The 17,936-nt window shown below is 42.9% G+C and overlaps 1 protein-coding gene across 5 annotated transcripts in view; it reads right to left on the bottom strand.

The window, feature by feature from the left end:
- The window catches only part of LOC110509842 (MCC regulator of WNT signaling pathway), a 151,656-nt gene that overhangs the window by 51,220 nt on the left and 82,500 nt on the right, over positions 1–17,936 (bottom strand). For all 5 annotated transcript variants that reach the window (XM_036967260.1, XM_036967258.1, XM_036967259.1 and 2 more), the window contains 3 exons: positions 11,286–11,492; positions 4,068–4,214; positions 2,961–3,050 (listed from right to left, as the gene is read on the bottom strand). In XM_036967260.1, coding sequence (XP_036823155.1) covers positions 2,961–3,050; positions 4,068–4,214; positions 11,286–11,492 — 444 coding nt within the window. The remainder of the gene's footprint in view (positions 1–2,960; positions 3,051–4,067; positions 4,215–11,285; positions 11,493–17,936) is intronic.

The raw sequence follows: 17,936 nt of genomic DNA, 5'->3' as shown, positions 1-17,936 counted from the left end.
GCTTCTTTGCTGCCCTTCTTGACACCAGGCCATCCTCCAAAAGTCTTTGCCTCACTGTTCGTGCAGATGCACTCACACCTGCCTGCTGCCATTCCTGAGCAAGCTCTGTACTGGTGGTGCCCCGATCCCGCAGCTGAATCAACTTTTGAACTTTTGAATCAACTTTAGGAGACCATTGTTGACAGAGGAAAAACAATGATTCCAAGCACCACCCTCCTTTTGAAGCTTCCAGTCTGTTATTCAAACTCAACCAGCATGACAGAGTGATCTCCAGCCTTGTCCTCATCAACACTCACACCTGGGTTAACGAGAGAATCACTGACATGATGTCAGCTGGTCCTTTTGTGGCAGGGCTGAAATGCAGTGGAAATGTTTTTTTGGGCGATTCAGTTAATTTGCATGGCAAAGAGGGACTTTGCAATTAATTGCAATTCATCTGATCACTCTTCATAACATTCTGGAGTATATGCAAATTGCCATCACACAAACTGAGGCAGCAGACTTTGTGTAAATTTATATTTGTGTCATTCTCAAAACTTTTGGCCACAACTTCACCCCAGTCTGAGGTTGTGAGCACTCTGTAGCAGATTTTCAATAAGGATCTCTCTGTACTTTTCTCCGTTCATTATTGCCTCGATCCTGACTAGTCTCCCAGGCCCTGATGCTGAAAAACATCCTCACAGCATGATGCTGCCACCACCATGCTTCATCATAGGGATGGTACAGGTTTCCCCCAGATGTGACGTTTGGCCTTCAGGCCAAAGAGTTCAATCTTGGTTTCATCAGACCAGAGAATCTTGTTCCTCATGATTTGAGAGTCTTTAGGTGCCTTTTGGCAAACTCCAAGCAGGCTGTCATGTTCCATTTACCGAGGAGTGGCTTCCGTCTGGCCACTCTACCATAAAGGCCTGACTGGTGGATTGCTGCAGACATGGTTGTCCTTCTGGAAGGTTCTCACATCTCCACAGACAAACTCTAGAGCTGGGTTCTTGGTGGCCCTTTTCCCAGGATTGCTCAGTTTGCCTGGGATGCCAGCTCTAGGAAGAGTCTTGGTGGTTCCAAACTTCTTCCATTTAAGAATGAAGGAAGCCACTGTGTTCTTGGGGACCTTCAATGCTGGAGAAATGTTTTGGTACCCTTCCCCAGATCCATGCCTCAAAACAATCCAGTCTCGGAGTTCTACTGACAATTCCATCAATCTCAATTGGTTTTTGATCCGACATGCACTGTCAACTGTGGGATCTTATATAAACAGATGTGTGCCTTTCCAAATCGTGTATAATCAATTGAATTTAACACCGTTGGACTCCAATAAGTTGTAAAAACTGCTCTTAAACGCTAGTAAAACCAAATGCATGCTTTTCAACCGTTAGCTGCCTGCACCCACACGCCCGACTAGCATCACCACCCTGGATGGTTCCGACCTAGAATATGTGGACATCTATAAGGACCTAGGTGTCTGGCTAGACTGTAAACTCTCCTTCCAGACTCATATCAAACATCTCCAATCTAAAATCAAATCTAGAGTCGGCTTTCTATTTCACAACAAAGCCTCCACTCACGCCGCCAAACTTACCCTAGTAAAACTGACTATCCTACCGATCCGACTTTGGCGATGTCATCTACAAAATAGCTTCCAATACTCTACTCAGCAAACTGGATGCAGTTTATCACAGTGCATTCCGTTTTGTTACTAAAGCACCTTATACCACCCACCACTGCGACCTGTATGCTCTAGTCGGCTGGCCCTCGCTACATATTCATCGCCAGACCCACTGGCCATCCAGGTCATCTACAAGTCCATGCTAGGTAAAGCTCCGCCTTATCTCAGTTCACTGGTCACGATGGCAACACCCACCCGTAGCACGCGCTCCAGCAGGTGTATCACACTGATCATCCCTAAAGCCAACACCTCATTTGGCCGCCTTTCCTTCCAGTTCTCTGCTGCCTGTGACTGGAACGAATTGCAAAAATCGCTGAAGTTGGAGACTTTTATCTCCCTCACCAACTATAAACATCTGCTATTTGATCGCTGCAGCTGTACATAGTCCATCGGTATACAGCCCACCCAATTTACCTACCTCATCCCCATACTGTTTTTATTTATTTACTTTTCTGCTCTTTTGCACACCAGTATCTCTACCTGCACATGACCATGTGATCATTTATCACTCCAGTGTTAATCTGCAAAATTGTAATTATTCGCCTACCTCCTCATGCCTTTGCACACAATGTATATAGACAATTTTTTTCTACTGTGTTATTGACTTGTTTATTGTTTACTCCATGTGTAACCCTGTGTCGTTGTCACAGTTGCAAATGAGAACTTGTTCTCAACTAGCCTACCTGGTTAAATAAAGGTGAAATAAATCAATAAAAAAGGATGCACCTGAGCTCAAATTCGAGTCTCATAGCAAAGGGTCTGAATACTTATGTATATAAGGTATTTCTGTTTTTAATACATTTGCAAAAATGTATACAAACCTGTTTTCGCTTTGTCATTGTGGGGTATTGTGTGTAGATTGCTGAGGAACTTTTTTCCATTTTAGAATAAGGCTGTAACGTAACAAAATGTGAAAAAGTAAAGGGGTCTGAATACTTTCCGATGGCACTGTAGCTGGGTCTGTTGATAGTCCCCCCCTCCCTGTTCCTCTGTTCGAGGTGACGTTGTCAGATCAATCTTTAGTGCCAACGGACATATGTGGGTGCAGAGGGAGGGAGCAGTAGGGTATGAGCCACACCAGGTCTATCACACCATACTGGTGATAGATACCCGTCTCTGACACTTCTGCTGATGCTGCGGTTATCATCGGCCAGCTGCTACAAGGAAATGTCCTACCTACTGTCGCTCTCTCTCATATTCGGTCTACCCCTCTCTCTATCCTACTTACTTTATTTTAACATTGCCATCTTCCCCCTCAAAGCCTTCAGTATTGAATAGGCATCCAGTAGCTCCTTACCCCGATGCTGCTGATCTCTGATCCCAGAACAGGCCTCTCGGTGGAGGAAGACTCCGACCTGGTTTTAGACAGTTTCACCCGCTCCGCCACCTAGCAACAAGACAACAAACTGCTTGATCTCCAAGGCATTCCTAGTCAATCGCAAAGCATTTCTATAAAAAACAACAACAATATAGCCTTACATTCCTACTTCTTTCTGTCTTCTTTTATATCAAGGAATATTTCACTTACTCTGGTCATAAGAGCAACAACATGAATTTGTACATTAGGCAGAACTAATGCGGTGGGACTCGAGTTTTGCCATTAGCGTGAGTTTCGCCATCCCCTTTTTGGTCTTAGCGAAGCAGGGAGGGCTGAGGGATAGTCTGATGGTGAGAGGCGGACCCGCTGATGCACTCCCCCTGCTGAGACTGACCATCAGAGGCAGGCACAAGCAGTCCAGTAACATAAAGCAAGCACATTATTTCAATGTATGCTCACTCAGCTGTGCCTCACAAGTAATACAACAAATTATGATCTATTACCAGTGTGAAATGTAATGTCTGAGAAGAACATCATTGGCAGGGCAATTCAGGCATTGCATAATGAATTGGGAATATAGCATAATGCAAACTTAATTTCTACAGAGCTGTTTTTAATAGGTTAATGTTGCATAGGTTTACAATTTTTTTTTATCTGGGGTGTCTCAGCCTTCATTTTGACTCAGAAAGTGATCTCGGCTCAGAAAAGGTCCACTGCTCTAATGTATTGTATTCCCTCTGAGGCTCAATGTCAAGGACACACACGGGACAGTGGAAGAGCGAATGGTTGCCTGATTGCCACTGTCCCTCTCTGGCTGGACGCGCGCAATTCAGCTCATAGAGACAGTACTATAAGAGATGGTGAAAATTGCAAAAAGAAAACAAAATGTTTGTCCTTGGTCATTCCAGAGGAGAGTTCATAAGATCCCCAGAGAGACATTGCATTACCTCATATGAATGTACCATGTTCCATTTCATCAATTCTATTACTCAAGACCGTGTGAGGTCTTAACCCTTTAATGTACTTCCACATGCATAACTTTTTTTTCTTCCCCTTACTATGCATGTCATAGTGTGTGTGTTCTACCTTGGCCACAGGTATATCGTTACTGCTGCTGCTGGTGCTGAGTTCCCCAGTGCTGGGGTTGATTGGACGGGAGGCGGGGGTGAGACGCCCGGGGCTGGACAGGCCTGCAGGCTGGGAGCTCTGGAGACGCGTCTGCAGCTCCCGCACCTGGTGATAAGACACCATAGAGATATATTATATGACTATTTAATGTGAATGTGTTCTATTTAATTATATGGCACACAAAGACACACATAAGCTGGTGGTCATGGCAAAACATTAAAATAACATAAATAAAACATCAATAACACCCAGACCTGCTGAAAACCCACAACTGCGTATGACCTCATCATACAGAGGATTGACAAAAGGACTCAGTTAGTTGCAACTTTAACCACTACTTTCTCCAGTTTTAGACAATGTGAGGATCCATCCCATCTCTTTAAAGCAGTGGGCAAAGGCAGGAATTTTGGGACAGTGATGATATCATGAATGCAGAGGCAACAGGGTACTTGAGTCACTCCACTGCTTCTTCTCACTCTATATTAAGCATCAGCTATTTGGAAAAGCTTGCCAGATCTCGCAATGAATTTGTATGCAAGCTTGGATTTGTCTGTATTATGCTTGCAGCTTGTATACAAAATCCAAATGCTGTTGTCAATATGTTGTTACTTCTTCACAACCCTAAGCAGTTTAGGCTCCAGGTGTGTGTGTGTGGTTGTGTGCATGAATGTTGGGGTGTGTGTATGTGTCAGAGGGAGAGAGCTTCCTCTGCCAGGAAAAGCGTGGAAAAGAAAGAACATTAGTTTGACCCCTGGCTCATGAAAATACTATATAAACAGTGAAAACTCAGCAAACTTGGTTTTGAAAACAATGGCCTTTTGTGCTTTACACAGCACCCATTGTACACACAGAGACACCACAATATATACCCGAAAACAGTCAGCAACTGGCATGAGTTGTTGGCAGCACTGGATAGCTGAATACACATGACAAGAATTCAAAGTCATGTTAGCTACCTGCATGTTGTCAATAATATAGGCAAACCTTTAAATTTCACACATACATGTGACATTATAGGCACAGGTAAATCTATCTACATCAAATGTATGGTCTGAAATTTAAATCATGCTTCCTCTAGGACAGACATACTGGCCTGGAAAACAGCTGAGGCGATAAGCCTGCATCTGCCACTAACTCTGTCTCTGCCTCCGCCAGCCAGACTGCGAGAACAGATTTTCCCCACCTCTATTTCCCTACGGACGCCAGGGGAGAGGAGACTTTCAGAGACAGATAGAGAGAGAAAGGGTAGAGCGGAAACAGAAGAGAAAGTGAGTGACAGAAAGAGGGGGGCTAGAGGAGAGTGGGGAAAGGTTGACAGTGAAGCAGACACTGGGAATGAGAGAGGGAGAGCAGGGACAGACAGGGTTGGGGAAAGGTTGACAGTGAAGCAGACACTGGGAATGAGAGCGGGAGAGCAGGGACAGACAGGGTGTAGGAGAGAGGGAGAGATAGCAAGCTGGTCCTGGAAACACAATTAGACCCAACCAAATCATGAGAACACAAAACAATATTACGTGACACATTGTAAATATATATTTTTCTTTTCACTGAGCAAACTAGAACGCTATTTGGCCCTAAACAGAGTACAGTGGCAGAATACCGGACCACTGTGACTGACCCAAAATTAAGAAAAGCTTTGACTATGTACAGGCTGTGCACACTGCCTACAAAATCCATTGAAAACTGAGCTGCACTTCCTAACCTCCTGCCAAATGTATGAGCATATTAGAGATACATAATACCCTCAGATTACACAGACCCACAAAGATTTGAAAACAAATACAATTCCAGACCCCCAGCGTGCAATCACAGCAGCAAGATTTGTGACCTGTTAACAATGGTGTTTGAAGAAAAATGTACATTTACATTTATTTATTTTCCATTTTCTACTTTAAGTATTTGCACATTGTTACAACACTGTCCTGTGAGGATCACAATGGGTCAGGTCAGCTTAGCAATGGCTGACAATAACCAGACCCTCTCCCACCGACAAATGAGGGGAAGAGAGAACTGTGGGGGTTTTGAAACCTCCACACCTGGTCGTAAATTTAAGCAGGAGAGAACTCTCTCTCTACCCTTTAGTATCAACCAAAGAAATGCTGTTGTCTAGAGAGATTTTTGCCCGCCCGAAAACTCTTAACGTTAAAAAAGTGAATCATGGAACAATATTTCTAAAGTAACGACATGGGAAATAGTCAGTGGGGAGACATAGGAAACTAATGTCATATTGTTTTTCATTTTGTGATGTTATTAAAAACGGTATGGACCAAATACTACAACTTGGAAAGGATACCCACTTTATCTGTCAAGTTTTCATCCAATATGTTGTGAATACAATATGAACAATTATTAAAGTATTTTTGTTAAGATATGAAAGAGCTTTTAGGACGGGTAAGAGAGAACTTGTAATCATATCCTTTGCACATTAAGTAGCCACGCCCCGAGTGAGGTCAATGCTAAAGCTTGTCAGCATGATGGAACGCCCCTTTTGGCCAGAGTGCATAAAAAGCCTTGGTTACAAAATTAACATTAGACCAGGAAGCGTGAGGCGAGAGCTACATGTTTTAAATGGCTGAAACTCTGAATCTCAACATGGGGTGAAGAAATACTCACCTTCCTTTAGACCAGAGAGACGAAGAGCTGCAGCTCATGTCTATTGTGGTCCGAATCCTGAATACCAACACGAGGAGGAAGAGGCGAGAAGCTCATCTCAGAAAATCACTGGTACAGCTGTCTTAAGTCAGATATTGAGAAAAGCTAATCTAAGTGAGACTATCCTACTACGCTCATCACCAATGGGAACCGTCGACATGGCGGTTATCTTCCAGAGTGAACAACAGTAGAAGACGGGAAAGGAGATAGCCCTTTCAGACAATCAGAGCCATACAGCTGGAAGGCTAACAACTTTCCGAGAAGGCTTGTTTCCGACCGAGATAAACAACGAACATTTCACACGTAAACACATTCATGATTTCTTATTCCAAATTGGCGGCGTAATGTGCAAAGTATATGTTTAATGGGAGAATAGTTATAGAAAGTTTACGTTTCTCTCGGTCTCTCTCTTTTTCCCCCTCTCCATCTGTTTAAAAAACAACTTGTTCCAAAAAAAACAACAACTGAAAAGTGGTGCGTGTATATGGATTCAACCACTTTGCTATGAAGCCCCTAAATAAGATCTGGTGCAACCAATTACCTTCAGAAGTCACACAATTAGTTAAATAAAGTCCACTTGTGTGAAATCTAAGTGTCACATGATCTGTCACATGTCAGTATATATACACCTGTTCTGAAAGGCCTCAGAGTCTGCAACACCACTAAGGAAGGGGCAAACATGCCAAGAGAGGGCCGCCCACCAAAACTCACGGACCAGGCATGTAGGGCATTAATCAGAGAGGCAACACAGATACCAAATATAAACCTGAAGGAGCTGCAAAGCTCTTTAAGCCATACACTTTACGGAAAAGTGGCCAGAAAAAAGCCATTGCTTAAAAAAGAAGAAGAAGCAAACATGTTTGGTGTTGGCCAAAAAGCATGTGGGAGACTCCCCAAACATATGGAAGAAGGTACTCCGGTCAAATGAGAATAAAAATTGAGCTTTTTGGCATGAAAAAAATCCATCGGCAGGGATCGATTTTTTTTCCATCGGCATGGACTACGAAACTGGTCAAAATTGAAGGAATGATGATGGCGCTAAATACAGGGAAATTATTGAGGGAAACCTGTTTCAGTCATCCAGAGATTTGAGACTGGGATGGAGGTTCACCTTCCAGCAGGACAATGACCCTAAGCATACTGCTATAGCAACACTCGAGTGGTTTAAGGGGAAACATTTAAATGTCTTGGAATGGCCTAGTCAAAGCTCACGACCTCAATCCAATTGAGAATCTGTGGTATGACTTAAAGATTCCTGTACACCAGTGGAACCCATCCAACTTGAAGGAGCTGAAGCAGTTTTGCCTTGAAGAAAGGGCAAAAATCCCAGTGGCTAGATGTGCCAAGCTTATAGAGACATACCCCAAGAGACTTGCAGCTGAAATTGCTGCAAAAGGTGGCTCTACAAAGTATTGACTTTGGATGGTGAATAGTAATGCACGCTCAAGTTCTGTTTTTTTGTCTTATTTCTTGTTTGCTTCACAATTAAAAATATTTTGCATCTTCAAAGCGGTAGCTATGTTGTGTAAATCAAATGATACATGATAATGATAAAATATATTTTAATTCCAGGTTGTAAGGCAACAAAATAGGAAAAATGCCAAGGGGGGTACATTTTTTCACAAGCCACTGCAATGAGTAATAAGATGACTGTTTATTGATGAAACCTTATACAGTATAGCTTTAATTCGGGAGATGGTAACTCTAAACGATGGTAACTCTAAACATCTTCTTCCGTGGTGCCCCAAATCCTAATGAGTTAATTGTTACATTATTAATTTAAAGTCGGGTAACAATTAAAGATAGTTAGTGGATTAAATAACAGTCATCAGATTAATGAATGTAAAGTCACGACAACTGTATATAGACAATGACTGTTCACTTTGTATTGTTAATTTCACTTGCTTTGGCAATGTAAGCATATGTTTCCCAAGCCAATAAATGTGAGTGAGAGAGAGCTAGAGAGAGCATGTAAAAGAATGAGGGAAAGCTTGGCCATGACTTTGAACACTGCTGTTTTTCCTGTTCTCCTCTCCTGAGAAACTCCCTGGGAGTCGAGGGTCTGAAAAAAAAAAACATGGCTGCCATGTGCTGACAAAGGACACAGAGATGACTGCGACATTATGAACTAGTCCTCTAGCCAGCTGTCTCACCTCATGATCCCTGAGAAAAGAAACTGCAAATAATATGATTCTGGTTCTATTTGGTTCTGGCCAGTTTATAAACCGAGGACTTTGTTTGACTCACATGCACATGTGTCCAGGGCTGTTCTTGTATCCAGCTGATTTTAAAAAGTATACTGAACAACAATATAAACGGCAATATGCAACAATTTGAACGATTTTACTGAGTTAAAGTTCATATAAGGAAATCAGTCAATTGAAATACATTCATTAGGCCCTAATCCATGGATTTTACATGACTGGGAAGGGGCGCAGCCATGGGTGGGCCTGGGAGGGCATAGGCATACCCACTTGGGAGCCAGGTCCAGCCATTGCAGCACCAGGCCAGCCAATCAGAATTCGTTTTTCCCCACAAAGAGCTTTATTAAAGACAGAAATATTCCTCAGTTTCATCAGCTGTTCGAGTGGCAGGTCTCAGACAATCCAGCAGGTGAAGAAGCCGGAAGTGAAGGTCCTGGGCTGGCGTGGTTACACGTGGTCTGCGGTTGTGAGGCTGGCAACAACTCTGGTGGACATTCCTGCAGTCAGCATGCCAATTGTACACTCCCTCAAACCTTGAGACATCTGTGGCATTGTGTGACAAAACAGCACATTTTAGAGTGGCTTGTTATTGTCCTTAGCACAAGGTGCACCTGTGTAATGATCATGCTGTTTAATCAGCTTCTTCATATGCAACAAATGTCAACTGGATGGATTATCTTGGCAAAGGAGAAATGCTCACCAAATTTACACACAAAATTTGAGAGAAATAAGCTTTTTGTGTGTATGGACAATTTCTCATATCTTTTATTTCAGCTCATGAAACATGGGACCAACACTTACCATGGTGCGTTTACATTTTGGTCCAGTATACACTGCCTTATACTGTGGTGTTTCCTCTGGAAGTGGTTGAGTCCAACATATGTGATTCTTATTATGAGTGGAGTGCATTGTAAAAGCTTAGAAGGCTTACAATGACATGCCAATATATAGTGTTCTGTATCTGGCCTTTAAATTCAAACGCTCTTTTGTATCGTAAACAAAATGCTGACACAGCTGAATTATGTGGACAAGACACATACAGTATTTTACAGTACTGTAAAATGTGTAAAAGATGCTTACTACCACAGTAAATACCTGTCCTTCAATGGAGGGTAAAAGCCTATGGAAGGAAAGTTAAGATCGTATCTGGACCTTGAGTCTCAAATGAGGGGGAATCCATATTTTAAAAGGCTGAGCGGGAGGAAGCGGGCCCCCAAGGACGCGCTGGTGTGTGCATAGCAAATCGTTTAAGGAGCCCCACATTGAAATAGCAATGCAATGCATTTGTCCAATTTCTCTGTAAAACAAACAGATTTCATTAGAGGAAAGAGGAGAAGAGAAATTGAGAGGGTGGGAGGAACGAGTGCTCTGAGCTGAGCTGGGATGCTTTTTCTGCTGCGTCTAGGACTCCTTTGAGGACCCGCCAGAATTAGTGAGGCTGGTTAGGTCGGCCTGGCCATTTTTCGCTCGATGCATCTCGCGGTCTAATCGCATTACGGTCCTAACTAGCTCCAGCAAGCCTTGGGAGGACACCAGATTTGATTATGTGTCTAAAAACGCTCAACCTATTGATTCAGATGGCTGCCCCAACCGGCGCACCATCCATAGTTTGGTTCAGAAAGCAGAACTCAGTTCGCAGCTGGAAAATTCAAAGGGTTCATTCTTGCAGGAGCAAGGATAAATACACGTGTCTTGCCACTGGTGCCCAGTAATGTCTTCTACTCCTTCAGACTTCCCTGAATAAACTTCCTGGAATTAGAAATGGTACGTGCGAGTGTCTGTCAATGCAGTGGCCTAGCGACAAAGCATCAGAGAACATGTCTATATTTGAACTGATCGCCGCAGATCTTTCAATCCAACGGACATGGTGGACCATAATTGCAGCTTAGAGCCTCTGTGGAGAGAATGTTTTTATTCATTCAGATTCAGTCTTAGTTCTCTGCCTAGAACAGGTTCACACTAGGACACATTTACTAAAGATTTGGTAATAGGCTCAAGTTCTCACAACTTTTTCGGGATCTAATAAAAAACATGAAAGCGAATGAAAACTAAGAAACATACAGCTATGTTGAGTCTCTTCTTTCTTCCTTCCACCTCACTAGATACCTTTTTGTATCATATTGACTTATGGGTCAGATTCAATAAAAATGTATGTAAACCCGTCTTAGTAATAATAAGCAACGATGCACCCCAGTCTGTCAGCCACCAACACAGTCATGTGGAAAGGCTCAAAAGGTACACAAAAAACAAACAAAACCCATAAACCAAATGACAGAAAATGCTTTTAAAAAATCATAATAACAGGACCCAGCTGACTGACCCGTCGCCTCAAGCGGTCACGTTCTTCCCGGATGGCGTTCATGGTGGCCTTGGTGCGGTTCAGGTCCTCCTCCTTGGAGCACAGCATGGCCGTCAGGCTCTCGTTCTCTTCCCTCAGGCCGGCCAGCTCCTTCTGCCAGTGCATACGCTCCTCCGACAGGCTGGGGTAGAAGTCCCGGCCCAAGGCCCCCTCGATCTCCTCCACCGTCTGGGGGAAAGGAGGAAAGAGGGGGAACATTATTTTATTTTAAAGTGCCGTGTGTACAGTTGAAGTCGGAAGTTTACATACACTTAGGATGGAGTCATTAAGACTCATTTTTCAACCACTCCAAAAAATTCTTGATAACAAACTATAGTTTTGGCAAGTCGGTTAGGACATCTGCTTTGTGAATGACACAAGTCATTTTTCCAACAATTGTTTACAGACAGATTATTTCACTTATAATTCACTGCATCACAATTCAAGTGGGTCAGAAGTTTACATACACAAAGTTGACTGTGCCTTTAAACATCTTCGAAAATTCCAGAAAATGATGGCATGGCATTAGAAGCTTCTGATAGACTGATTGACATTATTTGAGTCAATTGGAGGTGTACCTGTGGATGTATTTCAAGGCCTACCTTCAAACTCAGTGCCTCTTTGTTTGACATCATTTGAAAACCAAAATAAATCAGCCAAGACCTCAGAAAAAATATTGTAGACCTCCACAAGTCTGGTTCAACCTTGGGAGCAATTTCCAAATGCCTGAAGGTACCACCTTCATCTCTATAAACAATAGTACGCAAGTATAAACACCATGGGACCACGAAGCCGTCATACCGCTCAGGAAGGAGGAACGTTCTGTCTACTAGAGATGAACGTACTTTTGGTGTGAAAAGTGCAAATCAATCCCAGAACAACAGCAAAGGACCTTGTGAAGATGCTGGAGGAAACAAGTACAAAAGTATCTATATCCACAGTAAAACGAGTCCTGTATCGACATAACCTGAAAGGCCGCTCAGCAAGGAAGAAGCCACTGCTCCAAAACCGCCATAAAAAAGCCAGACTACGGTTTGCAACTGCACATGAAGAAATGTCCTCTGGTCTGATGAAACAAAAATAGAACTGTTTGGCCATAATGACCATTGTTATGTTTGGAGGAAAAAGGGGGATGCTTGCAAGCCGAAGAACACCATCCCAACCGTGAAGCACGGGGGTAGCAGCATGATGTTGTGGGGGTGCTTTGCTGCAGGAGGGACTGGTGCACTTCACAAAACAGATGGCATCATGAGGAAGGACAATTATGTGGATATTTTGAAGCAACATCTGGTCGCAAATGGGTCTTCCAAATGGACAATGACCACAAGAATTCTTCCAAAGTTGTGGCAAAATGGCTTAAGGACAACAAAGTCAAAGTATTGGAGTGGCCATCACAAAGCCCTAACCTCAATCCTACAGAAAATCGAAAAACTGAAAAAGCGTGTACGTGCAAGGAGGCCTACAAACCTGACTCAGTTACACCAGCTCTGTCAGGAGGAATGGGCCAACATTCACCCAACTTATTGTGGGAAGCTTGTGGTAGGCTACCCGAAACGTTTGACCCAAGTTAAAGAATTTAAAAGCAATGCTACCAAATACTAATTGAGTGTAATGTAAACTTCTGACACACTGGGAATGTGATGAAAGAAATAAAAGAGAAAGAAATCGTTCTCTCTACTATTATTCTGACATTTCACATTCTTAAAATAAAGTGGTGATCCAAACTGACCTAAGACAGGGAATTTTTACAAGGATTAAATGTCAGGAATTGTGAAAAACTGATTTTAAATGTACTTGGCTAAGGTGTATGTAAACTTCAACTGTATATAGGGTGTTGAGATTGAGATTAATGGTAACAATTCTAGTAACCAAATGTGAATGACTGTGGATTCTCTGGGACTCATTGAATTGGCATCACAAAGAAGATCCATTTGGTATCTTGTAGTCGCCCCAAGAAAGAGACAAGAAAATGATATCAGAAAAACTAACAAGGAGACAAAACAAAAGTGAGACAGACAAAACAAGAAAATCTAACATGTCAGGCACATTAGTTTTTGCACAGACTTTTACCCTACATAGCAGTTCACAATTTGTATGTTAATAATTTGTGGGTAGTGTAGTCCATCATGCGTCTCAATTTACATGAGTAGAACAAGTATCCAAGACTATGATTTATGTACATGTGACTTTTTCATTTTTTAATCTAGTGTAAGAAACCCCTGATCTCTCAAAGTGCCCATATTTCAGAGTGTATAACTGTGTATGTGCGTGAGTGCGTGCATGCGTACGCGCGTGTGAGATATGGCAGATGGTTAGAGTCTATGACCATGTCTGTCTTTACAGATCCTCACTCTCTGATGCCAGAGTGATTCATAGGTTTAGTGGGCTTAGAGACACGCTTGAGTCTCACCTTCATCTCCTCTCCACCCCAGAGAGTCAACCTCTCTTATCCCTCCATCCATCTAGCCCTCTCATCCCTCCATCCATCCATCTCCCTCTCACAGCTCCCAAACAGAGCAAGAGCGATAGCGAGAGAGCAGAGGGGGGGGGGGGGGGGGGGGGGGGGGGGGGGGTTGATGAAGAGGAAATTGGTTTAAACAGTGAAAGGAAATGGAATGAGCTTCCCAAGTCTCATCGACTGCTGTAGATCTCATACCAGGCCAGCTATGGAGCAAAAGTTTTGCATTTGTATTAGGATACTGAAATGGAATTTCATATTTTGGAATTTGGAATGCACAAATTGAATCATAGAGTTCATCATTTGGACTTGTATTTCACGATTTGAAACTGAATTGAATAAATATTTAATTCTGTTATAAAATTCAATTGAATATTTACAGTGCCGTTTTTATTAAATTCATACATGTTAAATCCAGGCCGTAACACAACAAAATGTGTTATAAGTCAATGGGTATGAATACTATCTGAAGGCACTGTATTCATACCCCCTGACTTTTCCCACTTTTTGTTACGTTATAGCCTTATTCTAAAATGGATTAAATCTACACACGATACCCATAATGACAAAGCAAAAACAGGTTTTTGGAAATATCATATTTTCATAAGTATTCAGACCCTTTACTCAGTACCTTGTTGAAGCCCCTTTGGCAGCGATTACAGGCTTGAGTCTTCTTGGGTATGACGCTACAAGCTTGGCACACCTGTACTTGGGGAGTTTCTCCAATTCTTCTATGCAGATCCTCTCCAGCTCTGTCAGGTTGGATGGGGAGCATTGCTGCACAGCCATTTTCAGGTCTCTCCAGAGATGTCCGATTGGGTCCGTTTGGGCCACTCAAGGACATTCAGAGACTTGTCCCCTCCTGCGTGCCGTGGCTGTGTGCTTAGGGTCGTTGTCCTGTCGGAAAGTGAACCTTCACACCAGTCTGAGGTCCTGAGTGCTCTGGAGCAGGTTTTCATCAAGGATCTCCCTGTACTTTGCTCTGTTCATCTTTCCCTCGATCCTGACTAGTCTCGCAGTCCCTGCTGCTGAAAAACATCCTCACAGCATGATGCTGCCAACACCATGCTTCCCCGTAGGGATGGTACCAGGTTTCCTCCAGACGTGACGCTTGGCATTCAGGCCAAAGAGTTCAATCTTGGTTTCATCAGACCAAAGATAGAACTACCAAAGGGGGTGGAGTTGTGATCTCCTGTAGAGATAGCCTGCACCCACATAGATATCATCCTGACCAACCTGGCCTCTAAATACACCTCTGCTGTCTTCAACCAGGATCTCAGTGATCACTGCCTCGTTGCCTGCGTTCGTAATGGGTCTGCGATCAAACAACCACCACTCATCACTGTCAAACGCTCCCTAAAACACTTCAGCGAGCAGGCCTTTCTAATCGACCTGCCCCGGATATCCTGGAAGGATATTGAACTAATTCCATCAATTCCATCAACTGGCCTAACTGGTGAAATAAATGTGAAAAATATAATAATTTTAATAATCTTGTATCTCATTTTGGCAAGCGGCTGTCATGTGCCTTTTACTGAAGAGTGGCTTCCGTCTGGCCACTCTACCATAAAGCCCTGATTGGTGGATTGCTGCAGAGATGGTTGTCCTTCTGGAAGGTTCTCCCATTTCCACAGAGGAACTCTGGAGCTCTGTCAGAGTGACCATTGGGTTCTTGGTCACCTCCCTGACCAAGGCCCTTCTCCCCTGATTGCTCAGTTTAGCCAGGTGGCCAGCTCAAGGAAGAGTCTTGATGGTTCCAAACTTCTCCCATTTCAGAATGATGGAGGCCACTGTGTTCTTTGGGACCTTCAATGTTGCAGAAATGTTTTGGTACCCTTCCCCAGATCTTTGACTCGACAACATCCTGTCTTGGAGCTCTACGGACAATTCCTTCAACCTCATGGCTTGGTTTTTGCTCTGACATGCACTGTAAACTGTGGGGAATTATATAGAGGTACCTTTCCAAATAATTTCCAAACAACTGAATTTACCATAGATGGACTCCAATCAAGTTATAGAAACATCTGGATGATCAATGGAAATAGGATGCACCTGAGGTCAATTTTGAGTCTCATAGCAAAGGGTCTGAATACTTGGGTAAATAAGGTATCTGTTTTTTTATTTTTAATACATTTGCAAAAAAATTATACTTTTTTTCTTTCTTTGTCCTTATGGGGTAATGTGTGGCAATTGATGAGGATTTTTTTTTTAAATCAATTTTAGAATAAGTCTGTAACATAACAAAATGTGGGAAAAGTCAAGGGGTCTGAATACTTTCCAAATGCACTTAACATTCGGTTTTAATATGGAAGATATTGCATTCATTGTTGATACAAGTTTTCAAAGTTTCCTATATTCAACTTCTTGGATGCATTCAAATTCACTTCTCTAAATTCAGATTCAAAACCAGAGATAACAGCCTGGGCTCTATATTATATAAAGTACGGTTTTATAAGCCCAGCTACTGCTATGGAACGTGTGGAGTAACTTAAACTTGTCTGTGCCGCATGAACACCCAATATCAACAAATGGCCTTGGAGAAGATACACATTTGCCTGTGTGGTATTCTTTTTATAGGCTTAGTCAATGGTAATGGATTGGGTCCACACACCATGGGATACTGTGTCCCAAACCCATCACTAGACCCTTGGCTGACTCCTCGCAAATCTGAAAGGACTGGATATATCGGTGTCGGAATCAGCTCCACCTCTCATACTCACTGGATAAATGTTTCTATCAAATTACAAAAATTTGGTTGTTACAGATGTGAAAGAGACACCATTAGGATGCTGGAACTGTGAAGGTGTCTATTTTTCTTCCCACAAAATGTAACTGGGTTAGCATTAAGTGGTCAGACTAGCACTGGTTGTGTCCACTGTGATCAGCCAACAAAAGGGGGTGAAATTGATAGCCAAGTTCAATTAGTTTATTAGAAGATGTAGATCACTGAATAAACATCAAACATAGGGACCTTGATTTCTCTTTCTTTACAGTAATATATCTCCATCTGTCCTCTATTGCAGCTCTGACACAATGGTTTGTGATGGAAGTCCATTCAGACTGATAACATAAAGCCAAGTAAATCCATTCTCCCACCTTACAGTGAGTGGGCTATGACAGTCACTAACTGAATGCCAGTTACAGTGATGGTCTGTTATGCCTTTAACAGTCTTAACACGAAGGACATACACTATATATACAAAATTATGTGGACACCCCAAATCGAGCACACAGCCAAGCAATATCCATAGACAAACGTTGGCAGTAGAATGGCCTTGCGAAGAGCTCAGTGACTTTCCATGTGGTATCATTATAGGATGCCACCTTTCCAACAAGTCAGTTCGTCAAATTTCTTCACTGCTAGAGCTGTCCCGGTCAACTCTAAGTCCGGTTAGAGTGAAGTGGAAACGTCTAGGAGCAACAATGGCTCAGCCGCACAAGCTCACAGAACCGCTGAGTTCAGAAGTTCGTAAAAATCGTCTGTCCTTGTTTGCAACACTCACTATTGACTTCCAAACTGCCTCTGGAAGCAACATCAGCAAAATAATTGCTGTATTTCTCTGTCCTTCACTTTGCCTCCCTCCTTTCTCTACCTCTTTCTTTAGCATAACTGTCTCTCTCGCTCACGGTTCATTTCTCTACATCTCTGTCACATTCTGTGTCTATAGGTCTACTTCCCTTTCGTTCTCCCTCTCTCATTCTCCCATATTTCCCTGTGTATGTGTGTATTGTATTATCTGTTTGCGAGGAAAGAAATAGCTAGCAGACTGAAATCCCCTTAGGACTGCTGACACTCCCATCGCTACGGAGACGACAGCCAGGCAGACAGGTTTCCATTACCAGAGCTGAGGTGTCACCGTGGGGACCACCATCAGGCCCGTCATCAGTCTATGACATCAGTCTGAATCACACAGGCGTCCCAGGCTGAGACGGGCTGTTACTGGTGGGTACAACCCAGGGTCACCCCAGGACCCCTGCTGACAGATTACTGGAAGTGGCTTGGGTCTTCCAGCAGGACAGTTCAACATCCTACAACAGTTATATTATAACTCATCTCACCGTTTTCCATTTACCTTTCTTTAAGCGTCTGTGAATGCATTTAATAGGAGATGTTTGTACCAGTATTAGGTTAACCTATTTTCATCTATCCTGCATGTCTTTCTTTCTCTTTATCC

Source organism: Oncorhynchus mykiss, chromosome Y, assembly GCF_013265735.2.
Source record: "Oncorhynchus mykiss isolate Arlee chromosome Y, USDA_OmykA_1.1, whole genome shotgun sequence".
Taxonomy (NCBI): domain Eukaryota; kingdom Metazoa; phylum Chordata; class Actinopteri; order Salmoniformes; family Salmonidae; genus Oncorhynchus; species Oncorhynchus mykiss.
The sequence above is the reverse complement of the archived record's forward strand: the minus strand, read 5'-3'. Positions and strand labels throughout refer to the sequence as shown.